General features: G+C 49.4%; 2 protein-coding genes and 1 long non-coding RNA gene across 5 annotated transcripts; 2 read left to right on the top strand and 1 right to left on the bottom strand.

The window, feature by feature from the left end:
- Positions 1-5,803: 5,803 nt before the first annotated feature.
- Positions 5,804-6,389, bottom strand: LOC123257260. The gene is made up of 2 exons (XR_006507260.1): positions 6,136-6,389; positions 5,804-6,075 (listed from the first exon to the last, which is right to left on the bottom strand). It is a non-coding gene; the product is annotated as an uncharacterized LOC123257260 (long non-coding RNA).
- Positions 6,390-6,619: 230 nt separating this feature from the next.
- LOC6494444 (protein windbeutel) lies at positions 6,620-7,657 on the top strand. The gene is made up of 2 exons (XM_001960271.3): positions 6,620-6,988; positions 7,053-7,657. Exons 1-2 carry the CDS (start codon positions 6,713-6,715, stop codon positions 7,548-7,550), a joined length of 774 nt encoding a protein of 257 aa, XP_001960307.1. The 5' UTR covers positions 6,620-6,712; the 3' UTR covers positions 7,551-7,657.
- A 5,107-nt stretch (positions 7,658-12,764) lies between these two features.
- LOC6494445 (bromodomain testis-specific protein) lies at positions 12,765-14,996 on the top strand. 3 transcript variants are annotated; one of them, XM_001960270.4, is made up of 2 exons: positions 12,765-12,963; positions 13,021-14,996. In XM_001960270.4, the coding sequence occupies exons 1-2, from the start codon at positions 12,961-12,963 to the stop codon at positions 14,932-14,934; spliced, it is 1,917 nt and encodes a 638-aa protein (XP_001960306.1). In that variant the 5' UTR covers positions 12,765-12,960; the 3' UTR covers positions 14,935-14,996. The 3 variants fall into 3 exon arrangements, with proteins under 3 accessions (XP_001960306.1, XP_014762793.1, XP_032306963.1); XM_014907307.3 differs by having other exon boundaries at positions 13,003-14,996; XM_032451072.2 differs by having other exon boundaries at positions 13,000-14,996.
- Positions 14,997-15,604: the final 608 nt, after the last annotated feature.

Genomic DNA, 15,604 nt, shown 5'->3' with positions numbered 1-15,604 from the left:
GTTCGCACTTTGCTGAAATTGCTGCCGTTCCATGGCGGCATTCGTTTCCAATAAGCCACCACGGTCCCGTAAATATTTGATGAACCATGTCAGCCGTGGCCCACGGTTCCTGCTGATACAAATCAGTAATCCACTAAGGGTCGGGCCGGGCCGGGCCAGCGTTGGGTTTTTTTTTGCACACAACGTCATCGCAATTAAGTGAAATTACCGGCCGAATAGGACAAAAATGAACCCATTGCGACCCGTCCGACCACATGACCGGCGATAAGGACTAAGGACTCTGCATTAACATGAAATCCAATTCGCAATTGCAGCGCCCTCCCCCTGCCACAGCCCCTCCCCGAAGGCGACAACTCGCGAGCTCCATGCCCCCGGACTAAAACGATTGTAATGCAATATTTATGCATTGTCGAGTGGAGCAGGTCCTTGCTAATAATATTACGTTCTCTGTCAGGAATTTCACTTCGCTATTCTTACCCTTTAAAATAGGAAAACTGTGGTTTGATGGACATCTATCTCTCTTGCTTGTTTTTGTTTTTAAACATTTCGTTTTTGAAATTAAATTTAAACAGAAATTGAGAATCTCTTCCCAACGTTATCCGTGAACTTTCGCCACCGTCCGATAGGTGGCGGCGCTAAACAGCCACACAGGCAGGCTTCTAAACAATGTTTTAATATTGTTTTCAGAGTTACTTTTACCATTGAAAAAGATTACTTAAGTCCATAAAATAATTTTCATTGTAATGTATTTATTAAAATAATATTTTCATTAATAAAACTAGAGTAGATCGTTCCTCCAGTTGCTCTCAAACTGTACTTGGGTTCAGCAATCTACCAATAGGTTTGGGACTTTTCATATTTATGGGATTTTTACAAATTTTATGTATTTAAAACGTTTAGGGGATCCTTTCCGCCTTAATATCCTTTAAACCTGTACTATTTAGCCAGCAAGGAATGGGTATCTGAAAGTCCAGATACTACCTCAGAGTTTATTTCCGTTTTTTGTATGCAATTTTTAATTCGCCAGCGGAACATGCAAAAAAATGTCAGCTCATGGTTAAAATAGAAACCAAAAAACGGCAGCGGGGCCTGGAAGGCGCAAAAAGCCGTAATTAAAGTAGAGCGTACAAGGTGACTGACTAATGCATTGATTCGTGGCTTAGATATAAAGCGCGCTCTTTGCCGATAAAATGCCAGCCCGTCGAAAGGCGTTCACATGCGGAAAAGCGTGCGGTCGATCCGTCAGTCAGTCAGTGGCTACTAGGCAGGTGGCCAGGAGAGGGGTGGCCTGGAATTTGCACCTGCATGTCCTGCCCCGAGCATATCCACCCCGAGGACACGATAACCGCGTGGGCTCATGAATTTTTTAGCGAGCGCGGCTCTGGAAATCCATCCTCTTGCGAAAATTTCGTGGCACATTGTTTTTGACGAAGCTCCTGCATATTGCATGTTGTTGTGGTCGGCGAAGGATACCACTGGCCAGTGGTGGGGGCTGGAGGTTGTGGCAAATTATTGCATCAACTTCGGCCCGGTTTGTTGTTCTTCACAAACTAATGGAATATCTAAGTACGAATCATCGATCCAAAGCGCCTGGACAGGGGGGAGGGAGCTGGAGGCCTCCTGGCCTGCTGGCCTCCCCAGGATGGGGTAATCCTGGGGGATAGGATCGGAATCAGTGCAAAAAATCAAATGCCAACCGGCAATTTGGGGGCATTTGGCGAGGCGGGCGACGCGACGCGACGTCGCCAATTAGATTTGATGACCGTCCGAGTGCCCGAATGCTCAAATGTTAAAAAGCAAAGGTCCTGGGGGGCGTTATCCGGCAAAAGCGAAAAAGAATGTCGAGCAGAATGTCATGCGAAATGCGCGTCCAATTCGGGCTCATGAAACTGCAATTTACATGTCTGTCGATGGCTGGTCGTGTCTCAACCTGCCACCCAAAGTGGCTAAGTAATTGCACCACCGCGGCAGGTGGAAGCAACAAGTGGGGGCAGCCGTCCCGGGGACACCTATCCGCCCATCTGCATGAGCGAGAACTGCAGGCCCCTGCATTTTTGTTTGTAAACAAATGCCCGAACCCCCGGATGCGGAGTCCGCTTGGAGGCGAAAGCCTAACGCATTGGAAGTCCTTCCGCTCGGAGAAGGAACAGCGCATGCGCCTTCTGTCCTTGGGTTTCCTCAACTGTTATACCAGCACTTCCCCAGGTGGGGCTTCCGTTGGGGAAAGGAGCCAAGAGAGTGTTCTCCAGGAAGATCTCTGCCAGATCCTTAATAGCCTTGTGGCATAAAGTCACAAACAAACCATATAGCTTAATGATTTTCAAAAATAGCCGCCATTAAAACCACTTAAGTGGGCTGACCACATGAGTGGAGGCTCTAAAAAGCCCCCTCCCCCAGGACACACTCTTTTTTGGCTAATTAATAGGAATTGTCGGAGGCCTAATGGAATTTTCCTCCGGCAATCGCTCAAGAAATTATCATTAGGCCCGATTGACAGAGAGTATGTTGAATGACGGCAAACGAACGTATTTGATTTGGCCCGTACGTAAATATTGAAAAAGCGTAATTAGCGCAGGACACATAATAATGCACTCCGGTGATTAATTAGTCGGAGCAAACCGACTGTCCATTGTCCGCTCTCCGCCGCCCACTTGCCACTCGCCTTGAAGGACCTGGCATGGACTCTCGAATTCCCAGCACGCAGTTGGCATAAAGCCACAAAAACGAATTTGCAATCAAATTGGAGGACCGAGCCTAACTGACCATTTGGGTTTATTGGGTGCACAAATATTGAAAAGAAATTTGCGCTAAACGGCTCGAATGGAAGTGGCCACAGGACGGCCACAGGATGATGGCCACACGTATCGAAATGGCAATAAATGCAAATGAAAAGCTATAAACACAATCTCCAGGCCTATAGCCTCATCCCTGTTATGAACCTGCAAAGGGTTAACCGAAAACGCATTTTCAATAAATACCAATTATGATGAGCCCTTGGCAGGGCTTTCCCCTTTGGCTTTGACTTTGGCAGCTTCGATTCGGGCATGCGAATTATCCTTGTGCCCCGGGGGGTGGCTCGGCCACATGGGCCATATGGTGGTTCGTTCAGGTGGGTCACTCGATGGCCCATTTACGGAATTATGCCACGGCATAAAAATTTGATGACTGCCACAGCGACCCCCGAGCCAAAATAAACTTTACAATAAAAACTGTGGGAAATTTCCACGCTTTTCAGCTCCGAAATTGCGTGGGTTCTTACGCAAGCCGCAAGCCGCACCCCCACCCCCCCACAATCAGGACTCCTTCTATTTTCTATCCAAATTGTCAGTTGGCCAGTTGCATGTCTTGTGGCATACGTGGACTATGAAAAATTCATGGGGCTGCCCCCGCATTGTGCCATGCCACATAATTAGACCCGGGCAGTGCCTGCCAAAAAATAATGTGGTTCGCCATGAATGGTTTCCGATACCGTGTAGAAAAGTAAACAGGATATGCAGGAGGGGTATGTTAGCATAGAAGGAGTTCTCCAAGGACTTTTTCTTAAAAGCCTCAAAAGTTATAAGAGAGAAAGCATAAAGTTGGGAGTAATAATCATTGGTGGCACCTCTTCCCACTGGACTCCCGATTAATCGCATATACCTCGTTGCCCATTTCCCCCACAGGTATTCAAATGGAGCACCTGTCCGGCGGACAACTCACCTTGGCAGGAGGCTATTAGCTTTGTATATTGGCTGCCCCGGCCCCAATATATGCTGGTCTATAAAAAACAATACCGCAATCGCTTTTGATTTCCCCGCCAAGATTGCGTTCGGTTGAGGTCCTGAAATTTGCGCGCTTATCACTTTAATGTCGATTGTCCGGAGCCCTCGGCCCTCACTATCCGCCCCTTGGGGAAAAGGGTCGTTTCGCGTAAAGGTCATTGTGTTATTAGTGCTAGTGGCAGCAGTAACAATTTATATTATTAATGCCCCGTATGTGGATGAATAGAGGTCCGCCGAAGGTCCTTTCGGTTCAGCTCTTTTGCTAAATATACATATATCCCATTATTCCTATTTTAAAAATTGTACTCTCTCCGATTTTTGGGGACACTGACGCGTTGGGGGCTTATAAATAAAAGGCTCGTCACGGCAGCTAATTGAGGACTTTTGGGGCATCTGCACCGCCCCACCCCGGCCCGGCCCGGTCCGGCCCGCTTCGAAGGACCTCGGCGGGGCGGTGTACTTAGCAAATTGCTAGCTGCCCAAGGAGCTGCATAATAGATGAAGTGCAAACACAAGTGCGCCATGAACCATGAATACACATACCGAACTTGGACTCCATTTTTGCGCTGCCAAAGAGGTCACTCCGATGGCCGGGAATTGGTCAATAGAGCCTCTTCGCCTCTTCGCCCCTTCCCCAGCTGGCCACAAAGGTTCTGGGTAATTTTCGGCCATTGTGCGATTGACACACGCATGTCAGGCCCCATTACCGGATCTCCATCAGGCGTATTACCCCCACCCCTGGACTCTGGCCGAAATTGCGCACTTCGAGCCGCGTTTTCCCGCTTGCACCTGATACTCCAATACTCCATGCCACTAACCACCCGGACCGCTCCGCCTCCGCCCCCGGCAAACACGCCCACCCATCGGTAAAAAACACAAAAAGATAATTTACCAGAAAACCCATAGAGGTAGTATCGATCGTGTGAAGCTCAAAGCAGCGCTTTCCCGAGTTGCGTGCCGCGATGTTCAATTTTCCTGGCCGCAAGTGGACAAACGGAAACCGCAAATGGAAAAACTAAACCAACTATTTCCACTGGCCCGGGGGCCGGGGGCAGGGGCCAGGGCCAGGCCGGGGTAGGCGGTGCCGAGGTGACCAACATGTGTGCCGCACACATGAATTATTAATTGACAATTGCCGAAAATGTCCATTAACCAGCACAAACGCTGGCCCAAACCCTGGATGGTGTGGGTCAGTTGGAAAAATGTCAATTTCTGGCTAATGAAAACTATGGCAAACGGGGTTACTTTTTCCCTAAAATATGCAGGTGTTCTCATTTGTATACACCCTTAGAAAGACGTAGAAGATTGCCACTGCAAACTTAATAACTGCTCGGGGATGCATGTCAACAATTTCCTTTTCTATGTCTAATCAAGAACTGGGTTTCCTTAAAGGGATTTTCGTTGGGTCCTCTTTTTTATGCCCTGAACGAAAGCTGTATCTCTACTAACTTAGATCAGATCCCCCACAAAAAAGGCTTTTTTCCCAATAAAGAACATTGAAATTTTTCACTTTTCGTGGTGGAAAAATATGCATAACTTCTTTAATACTTGTCAGATCCACAAATGTTATGCATTCCCGAACTTAAATCTCAGAGTAGAATCATTTTCTATCAAAACCTGGCTTCAAAAAAATTGAACCCATTTTTGCATTTTTTCAAAGGGGTAACATCATGATTTTGGCCAAAAATTGATGAAAAATTTTATTCATCGACTTCTACCATATTTTGATGCAGATCGAAGCAGATTATTTCCCTGATTTATAAATGGTATTCCGTTCTGAAAACGGTTGGGAAATAGTTGAGATATATCCTAAAAACTGTCTCAAAATCTTAAATTTTTTTAAAATAAAAAATATTCAAAACGCTGTTCCAATTTTTCACTTTTTGTTAAGGAAAAATAGTCATAACTTTGTTAATACTTGTCAGATCCACAAATGTTATACATTCCCGATGTTAGATCTTCGAGTAGAACCATTTTCCATCAAAACCTGACCACAAAAATTTGGACCGATTTTTCGATATTTTTCAAATTTTTCATCATGATTTTGGCCAAAAATGGGTCAAAAATTTTATTTGGCGACTTTTACGATATTTTGATGCAGTTTGGAGGGGATTAGAACCCTGATTCATAAATGGTATTGCGTTTTTTAATCGGTTGGGAAATAGTTAAAATTTTCGTTGAAAACTGCCTCAAAACTTCCAATTTTAGCCATTAGAGAAAAGCAAACAATTTTCCTTGGATTTTCCTGAAGGGATCTATAGTAGTAAAAATATATGTTTTTTAGAGCATTGCAACAGCGGATTCCTCTCTTCTCCTGCAAAATAAAAGTTTCCGGTTAGACAGTCACACTTGCTGGGCTAAGTGGAGTTCCTACCGCCATGCTCTATTGGCCAAACGAACAGTTTTGGCCGAAATGAGTTCTCTATCAGCTTGGAGCATCAATCCCAGCCATTAGAATAGTACTGCAATTATATCTAATACCTCATTTTGGGTTCCCGAACCCTTCAAAAGCGACCAACGCGGCCAGAACAGCTCACATTACATAATAAATCTCCCCGCGAGCGGTAAGGCTAAAAACAGCTGAACAAACGAACCATCCACCCGACCAAGAACTCCAAGTTGGCCAACAAGCCAAGTAGCCGGTTTCCGAGTGCCCGAGAGAGAGCGAGAAAATAAGAGACTGCGCCGGCTTCACTGACGTGTCATTCAACTCGAGATCGGGAGCTCAGGTGAGAGCCCAGGTGAGTGAGTTCCACGGCTATTATGGCAACCAAACAACATTTCTGTGGAGCGCAGCAAAAAGTTGCCAAGAAGAAAACACTGAGCCACTGCCACTCTTCACTCTTCACTCTCCATAGATTTTCATTCTTCGGGCCAGTTTGAGTCGAGAACCGGCGAGAGAAAGGTCAAGTTCAGAAGTCTCTGTTTTTCTCCTCGTTTTTGCCACGAAGATGATGCGGATTTTGGTGACTCTGCTGCTGACGGCCCTCCATCTGATCCAGTCCTCCGTGGCCATATCCTGTGGGGGCTGCGTGGACCTGGACGAGATCAACTTCCAGAAAACCGTGGAGCGTTTTCCCTACGCCATGGTCAAGTTCGACATTGCATTCCCCTACGGAGAGAAGCACGAGGCCTTCGGGGCCTTTTCCAAGGCCGCCCACAAGGTCACCAAGGACCTGCTAGTGGCCACCGTGGGCATCAAGGACTACGGCGAACTGGAGAACAAGGTGGGTGAATGGTAGTGTCCTTTGTGTTCATCAAACTCCAGTCTAACGATGGCTCCGATTTCAGGCCCTTGGTGAGCGCTACGAGGTGGACGACAAGAACTTCCCAGCCATCCTGCTGTTCAAGGGCAAGGCGGACGAGTTCGTGCGCTTTCCCAGCCACCTGGACGTGACCCTGGACAACCTGAAGGCCTTCGTCAGCAGCAACACCCCGCTCTACATTGGCCGAGACGGCTGCATCAAGGAGTTCAACGACGCCCTCAAGAACTACGCCAACCTGAAGGATGAGGCACAGCTGAAGCTGATCAAGCAGTTTGAGGCCAAGCAGGAGCAGTTCACCAACCCTGAGGAGCAGCAGAATGCCAAGGCCTATCTGGTGTTCATGAGGAAGATCCAGGACCAGGGCTACGGCTTCGTGGAGGAGGAGACCAAGCGCCTGCTGCGCCTGAAGGCCGGAAAGGTCACGGAGACCAAGAAGCTGGAGCTCCTACGGAAGCTGAACATCCTGGAGACATTCCGGGTGCACAAAGTCACCAAAGCCCCGACAGACAAGGAGGAGCTGTGAGCGGAGCTAGGGGAAAATCTGTTGAATTTTTAAAAATTATAAGAAGTTGTTGATGATCTGTGAAGAAGACTTAATAAATGGATGGGTACACCGATATGACTGTAAAATAAAAGGATTTTCATTATGAAACTCATTATGGTAGAATGGGATGTAGGATTTCCTGCCACAAACTCATTAAATATCTAACATTTTAAATCGCGTTTGTATTCAACCTTATCCAACACTTTCTATCCAAAGAGTATGCACAAAAGTATGCTACAAAAAAGTAGGAGAAAGTGCAGCCAAGAAACCGGAAACCAGAATACATTAGCATACTTTTCCGATGAAATTCAGACTTGCAAGCGAATCGTAAAGCAAAGGGGACAGCTCTGTCCCCAACACAGCCCCCTCCACTCCACTCCCCAAAAACCGCCACAAGAGAGCTCCCCGAAAACTGTTATACGCTGCACTTGGAGGGGGGACATAATGAAAGAGCGAGAGAGCGATCTTGGCAAAGCAAAAACGAACAAGAAAATGAAAAAATATGGCTGCGTTGGCCGTGCAGTTTTGTTGGGGGCAGGGGAGCCCTAAAAGGGGGTGGGGTGGTATTGCCGTTTGCTGTTGTTGTTGTTGTTGTTGCTGGTGGCGCTGCGCTCCGCCATAACTGAATATCTGTATCTGCGCCAGCGCCCATTGCTGTATCTGTATCTGTAAGTGTATCTGCCTTTGCATTTGTGTGCGGATCGCGTTGTTATCGCTCATTTTCACTTTAATGTAATTTTTATTTTTCGTTTTTTTTTCTCTTTTTGCTCTTTTGGGTATTTATTTCTGTCCGCACTCCGGACTCCGGAGAGTCGGCGGGGCAGCTACGAGTGTGTGTTGCATGCGAAAGTCAATGAACTTTTTCGGTGCTGTGCCAACGAATATTTCGGATCCGGCTGTTTGCGATAACAATTTGGGTGCACTTTTCAGAGTGGGACTTTTTTCCGCCCATCCGCCTCTTGTCCGCCGAGTGACTCGCATACTTTTTTTAAATTCCTTATCGCAGCCCGCTTTTGGCAAGGGCGGGCAACCTTTGACCCGCAGCCCTGCCAATTGGCGATGTAAAATCACAAAAAAGAAGGAAAATCTGCTGGTGCTGTTGCTGTGGCTGGCGAAAATCTATTTTCACACACTTTCCCGACCGCAGATTAAATCGAAGAATTCTGAGATTCCCGGAGTGATGCAAATATTTGCTTTCCAGGCAAGTGCCTCCATCGCTCAAGATCAGCCGGAGATGAGATGATATGCAATGTGAGGGAAAACCCTTTAACTCTTCCCTGGGAAAATGGAAACCTCCCCCACACAGATGAGCAAACCCCTGCCCCTTCTCCTGGCAATACCTTGCCCCTGATTAACCTTTCAATAATGCACTTCGTGCATCGTGCACCTGGCGACATCAAGTGCGCAGTTGTGTGTGCCTCAAAGGACTCGGGGGAGTGCATAAAATGTGCAGACAGGACAATCATGAGGTGCAATCTGGAGCGGTTGGGAAATTGAGAAATTGATTGTCGCCAGTGCGACGGAGAGGAGAAGTCATCATCGCTGCCACGCAATGTTGCAGGTCGCACTGGCCAGCTAAAATATCACCACTTGATCTCCGTCCAACTCCATCTCTGGGACTACCTGCTGCGAGATTTACGTTTATGCATTTCATTTTGTCGTTTCTTTATTCGTTTTTGTTATTTTTGGTTTTTGGCCATAAAACAGGTTCCTCCCGACTCGAGACTCCCGACTCCAGACTCCCGACTCCGGACTCTTTCTTTATCAGCCGCTGCAGATCGCTGCACATTTAAAATGTGCATCCCAATCCCGATCTGAGACCCAATCCCGGTCCCATTACCATTTCCAATTGATGATCCCCCGCCCTCCGTGATTCAACACGCCTACAAGTTGTCAACCCATAAAAGTCACATCTACACTGGGAAAAATAAGACCCTCATCCAAGCCATTGAAATAGTGATTCTCCTAGAGTTTGAGAGTGATTGCTCGAGTGTATCCTATCTTCCAAGGAGTCGGGGGCCCGGGCAAGGGTTCGCGGCGAGGTCAGGCCTTCTACTTAGAGACCCGGGCTCGGCAAATGCACAAAGTGTGTAATCCCCTCACCCCGGCCCCCGGCCTCCGGCCACCGGCGATATAGAATCTGGTCCGGCGGGTCTGAGTCCAACTCTTGCTGACTTTTCGGCCGATTCCGTGCGAGATGCTGACTGCCAACCAAGAAAATCATTTTCACGACTCTCGCCCGACTGCGATGATCGTTTTTTTTGTGTTATGGCTCTTGTGTTGGTTTTTTGCGGCCGCTTCATTTTTTTGGTAGTAGAGGGGGGCCAGAAACCTGCACAGGTAGGCCTAAACCCGATTTTCTTCATCGCGTAATGCGTTTTTCGGCTCGGACAGGGGCTGGGGCTCAAGAAAAATGTTTCATTTTGAGGTTTTTGCTTTCCTCCAGCCTTCTCTGATTGCATTTTGGGGCAGCAGCTTCTCATGGCTTAATTGGTTAGAAAAGAGGGGCGGGGTATAGCCGAAAGGGGTGGGGCAGCAACGGCAACAGCGTCTTGGTCGATTGGCGTTTTGGGCCGGCCATTGCACCGCCATGCAGATGCGTTTTTCGGCTCTCGGTGGTGCCCCAGAGTCATTGACTCTTCCAGGCCTCAAGAAGCTCCGTGGGCCCCAGAAGCGCTTGACAGATTTACGCACGAATGGATATTATGCCCGATTCTTGGTAAATATTTTCAATAAAGAGTAGTGGGTGGGGAGCCAAGTCGATCCATGATACTGTAATTTCTAGTGAGGGACCATTAATCACCAGGTTATGGTGATATTTACATAAAATTGTGATTTGCCGAGACTTGAAATACATATTCTTTAAAGGAAAACCTGGAAAAGCCTGGGAAAGTGGCGAAAAGCAAACCACCATAACCGAACGCCTCGCTGATTGAGATTCATGGGTGATCTGATAGCACCAGCATGGCGTTCTCGGCCAAAACCCAGAAGGTAACAACCCTTTAGGCCTGTCCGAGACTAGGGACCAGCGACCAGGGACCCCCATGCCCAGCCTGATGGATCATAATTAATGTCAAATAATTGGCGGAAATTTGTTTGCTATTTAATTGTCCGACTTTCACCACTCACGCTTCCAATTTATTTTCACAATTTCTCAATCAATTCCCTTTATTGGCCGAGATGCGGGCTGATAAATTTGTGCTTCTCGTGAATTGCAATTGCAACATTTCTCCGTTCCGGGCTCTCCGGCGTCTTCAGCTCTCCGGGTTTCCCATTTTCCAGGGTCATTGACTCGCCTGTCGGGTCGTTGCTGTCGAGGGGGAGGGAGCGGCCGGCGCGAATAAAGTGAGCGAGTAGATAGCTTTTCCGCCATTCCCAGCGGAAGTCCATAAATAGTGCGTGAGTGTGGGTGCGCCGCGCCGCCTCTCCTCCTCCCGCCCCTGATGACTCGAAAACTGGGAAAGAATACTTGCAACCTGCATCTTTTTCTCGCCGCGATCGCTATCGATCCGGCCTTTGTCCTTGGGCCAGGACTCGCGGCGTTCCCACAGCGAAAGGTCTCACCCTTTGTCCGGGAACAGAGCCATTGTGATATCAAACCGAAATCAAAGGAAAAGTCAGAAATCGCCCAAGGTTGCAACACATCGCAACAGCAAACAATGTCGCAGCGAGAATGGGAAAATGGGAAAACCAGTTTCCAGCATCTTGTAGATACTTTTCCCGTGGGCAGCCTGTACCTGTTTCGGGGACCTGTTTCCACTCCAAGCCCATCCTAATTGAGAGTCTTATGGATTGAGGAGTTCTGGCCGATTGTGAGTCAGCAATTGCTAAAAAATAAACAGGGGATCCTGCCCCTGCCCCTGCCTCTGAGAGCTGCAAGATCGCGTAAGCGGGAATCGGGGGAATCGGGATAACAATTAACGATCGGCAGGACGGCAGGACGGCGACTGCAGGTGCCGAAGACAAACACCAAAAGTCACATACTCCTCAACAATGGCCAACAAGAGTCAGTAGGAAAACATTGGCCAAAAGGAAAAGTGAGTGAGGCGAGGGGTCGGGGCTCAAGGCAGCAGTAGGAGCAGGACCAGGAGCCGGGGAAAAGGTCAGAAAGAAAAACACAAAAAGGATCTCGAGGACGGGACATGCGAGTGCACATTTTCGACTATAAAATTTATTCGCATTAATCGCCGTCAGAGATAAAGTTGGGAGGACAATGGACGAGGAGCTGGGAGCGGGGCTAGGGATCGGTCCGGGGAACTCTCGGGTCCGGGATGATAAGGCAACATTGACACCTTCGGGCAGGTAGAGCCAAGGACCTGCATCCTGCGATTGCGTGGCGACCTTTTGTGAGTGTCCTTACAGTGGACTAAGGAGCAACGAATTTGCAGAGCAAGCAGGGTCCTGAAGGACTGTACTTTTATCTCATAATTGAGAGGAATTCAAGAAGGAGGACTTTAAAGTTGAAAGCTTAATTCCATCGCTGCTCTGCACCAATTTCCTGTATTGATTTAGCCCATTATAGTGACCTCCATTGGGCTGGATTGCTCCGGAGTGGGCGGCGGCATCTTTCTATTTCCGTTCCGGGCCTGTCCCACAGCGGTGCCCCAGTGGGAGGGGTGGGTGGAGAGGACAGGAGTGGAGTGGCACCACCCGAGCAGCCACACCGCAAAGTGGAATGAAGCGTATGCGTGTGTAATTAAGTGCGCAAAAAGACGCAGGAGGCTGTCAGGTGGTAGTGGTAGTTGGGCGGAGAGGTGGTAGATGGGAGGCAGGCGGCATGGGGCAGGAGGCACGCCCCTGCCTCTCCGTATTTATGGGACACACGTACATATGTATGCAAATAGGAAAAGCATGTTGTTGTTGCCGCCTCCGTTCCAGGGGTGGCGGTTGTTAAAAATGTTGATGTAAATTGCAAAAAGCAGTTTTTATGTCCCATTGCCGTACTGTGGAAGATGGATGGAGTGGCAATGGAGGCCAGTGTGGCGGGGGTGGTGCTGGCAGCCGGAAAGCCTGTGAAGTGGTGCAAAATATTAGACAAGGGCGGCTGGCTGCCAGGTGGGCGGGGCTATTGTTTGCTTTGAAGTGCCATTGTTGTTAGTTTCCCGATTTCCCTGCGCCGGATTTTCCATTTTCCGATTGGCGGGAAAATTGGCAATTGGCCGTAAAAGCTGTGCAACACTTCCGGGCACCTGGACAACACTGCTGGCCGTCAGGCAGTAGGCCTAGAATGAAAGGCTTATGTCAACGAGGAAAATGCACTTTCCGGCGAGAAAATTGTGTTGAGAAATCCAAGCTGAAAGACACTGGGAAAATCTCAACTGCTCGAAAAAGAAAACGTTCAAGATCCTCTCAAGACTCCTGCCTGAAAAAGCCTTCCTAAGACTAGACCATGGTAAGTACTGCCGAACCTAGCGTGTAAGTCCCTCAGAAGTCTCTCGCTCCTCGCCAGGATGGACCCAAGTCCTTGTCCATCAAGCTGAAGCTCCCGAATCGCGTCCAGCCGGAGTTCATGCCCCCGCCGGGCAAGTGCGGTCAGTACACGAACAAGATGCACTACTTCAAGAAGCATCTGCTCGACGAGGTCTGCAAGAAAAAGTTCGCCCTGGACTTCCTGGAGCCGGTGGACACGGAGGCCCTCCAGGTGCCCACCTACTACACGGTCATAGACCGGCCCATGGACGTGGGCACCATAACGAAGCGGGTCCAGAACAACTACTACCGGCTGGTGGACGAGGCCGTCGCCGACTTCCGCCAGATCATCCGGAACTGCTTCACCTTCAACCGACCTGGGGACGTCGTCTACCGCAAGGGCCAGATGCTGGAGAAGTTCTTCCTGAAGAAGATCAAGGCCATGCCGAAGGGCCCGGAGCTGCCCTGCAACAAGGACCCCCGGGCGGTGGGCAAGCCGCGGCTGAACGCCAAGGCGGTGGCCACCTCCGCCCAGACGGAGCACATCTGCCGGGAGCAGCTCAAAAAGCTGCAAGCGGTCACCAACCAGGCGGACACCACAGCCCGAAACTTCTTCAACTCCAAGTGGGACTCGCTGCAGAAGAAGCTGGACAAGCACTACTTCAAGACCGTCGAGGAGTTCCGCTCGCACGTGGACGGCATCTTCAAGAAGTACCACGATCCGGCCAAGATGATCTACGAGAAGGCCTTCGACCAGCTGGGAGGCTGGAACCCCACAGCGGAGCGGGGCATTCCCGGCCTGACGGAGACAGACCTGGACGAAATCTTAAAAGCGGCCAAGCTGGCAGAGGGCGGTCTGAAGCAGTGCCTCCAGCCACAGTGCCTGTGGGAGCCCGCCAAGGCCCGCAGCCTGGTGGAGGCCCTCTGCGAGTCCCTGGCCAAGATGAAGCAAAAGGTGGAGGCGGCCAGGCCGGCTAAGTCCATGCTGGACACTCTCAACGACAGTAGCAGCCAAGGCGAGGACCTTGCCGAGAGGCAGGTGGTGCCTGCCGTGGACCTGCTCTCGGCCGCTGAGCTGGAGAGCCTGCTGGCCGTGGAGGGCGATGACTCCTCCGACGACGAGATGGTCGAGAACCCTCCTGAGTCGGTCAGCGACGTGGAGCGTCGCACCATCCAGAAGCTCTTCGCCAAGCTGCCCTCGCCGGCCATGCGCGAGATCGTCCACCTCATCCACCAAATCGAGGGCCTGACCTCCGAGGACGGGGAACTCAGCTTCGACGTGAAGGAGTTTGCGCCGGACACCCTCGCCCTGATGAAGCGGGCCGTGGCGAAGGCGATGAGGGCGCACAGCAAGCTCAACTTGCGGGACATGGCTTCCTCGGAGAAGGGCGAGCTCCAGCGCACCCTGCAGACCCAGTTGGTGGACATCTCCAAGCTCCTGAACAGGAGTCGCCGCCGGAACGCTGCTCCCATGACCAGTCGGAACATCAAGAAGCATCCCAATGTGGTCAGAAAGCGGGAACGGGCACCTCCTCCGCCCAAACCAAAGCCGCCGCAAGTGATGGTATTCCATGGGGCCGGGGAGGGACGCAACCTGAGCGACACTAGCGAGGACTCCTCGGGTCCCCCCAGCCCGCAAAAGCCGTGTCCTTCGCTTGCGCCCCTGCCGCGTCTCCCCCGGCGACCGGACGGCGTTCCACCCCACACTATTGTGAACGAGGATCTCCAGATGAGCAGCAGCAGCAGCTCAGACTCCAAGAAGGGCAAGTCCGGATCAAGCAGCTCCTCCAGCTCCAGTTCCAGCTCCTCCTCCAGCTCCGGCTCGGGCTCCGGCTCCAGCTCCAGCTCGAACAGCAGCTCCAGCTCCAGTAGCGACTCCTCCGACGGGGAGGCGTCCTCTGCGGTTCGGGGACACCATAAGAAGCACCAAATGGGAAAGGGCAAGGGAAAGTGAGTTCCCGAAGCTTCTCATTTAAATTCAAATAAATCTGAAAAAGACTCGAATCGAAGGGTTTTATTGGAGGGAGATTAGTGGAATGGAGGGAGATCCCTGAAGTGAGATTTTTCTGACCTTCAAGTCACCATAACTTTATCATTATCCTTCCGATCAAAGAACTTTATACCTTCCTGTTATCAGGGCTTCGAGGACTTTCAATTTTTCCTTAAAGAGGCCAACCAAAAATCTGACCCATTTTTTCAAATTTTTTAAGGGGTTCCATCATAAAAATTAACAAAAATGGGAAAAAAATCGATGTCTCAGATTTGAATGCAGATCGATGGAGATTTAATTCACAAGTCTTTTAAGGTATGCCATGTTTGAATCGGATAAAAACTATAGAAGATATGAACTTGATAAAAGCCTAAAATGTAACTCAAATCCTTGAAGAAGGTCCTGTTGCGAAAAGTGAACTTTTGGGAGATTCCTCTTGCCATATTTCGGTTATTTCAAGTCGGATTTTAAAAAGTCTTACCTTCTCGTTCTTAGTTTTTCCAGTTCTTTAAAGTTCTATCCAAATCTAGCAGTCAAAAATTTGAGCCATTTTTTGAAAATTTTGTAAGAAGAAAATTTGTCATCATATTTTTAATAAATATTTAATATACTTAACAATATATTGAAGCTAAGA

Source organism: Drosophila ananassae, chromosome 3L, assembly GCF_017639315.1.
Source record: "Drosophila ananassae strain 14024-0371.13 chromosome 3L, ASM1763931v2, whole genome shotgun sequence".
Taxonomy (NCBI): domain Eukaryota; kingdom Metazoa; phylum Arthropoda; class Insecta; order Diptera; family Drosophilidae; genus Drosophila; species Drosophila ananassae.
Note: the sequence above shows the minus strand (reverse complement) of the source record. Positions and strands in the feature narration are given on the sequence as shown.

Coding starts and splice junctions, on each gene's coding strand:
- LOC6494444 (XM_001960271.3), top strand. CDS start 6,713: ATGATGCGGATTTTGGTGACTCTGCTGCTGACGGCCCTCCATCTGATC. Junction 6,989..7,052: donor ACGGCGAACTGGAGAACAAG/GTGGGTGAATGG, acceptor CTCCGATTTCAG/GCCCTTGGTGAGCGCTACGA.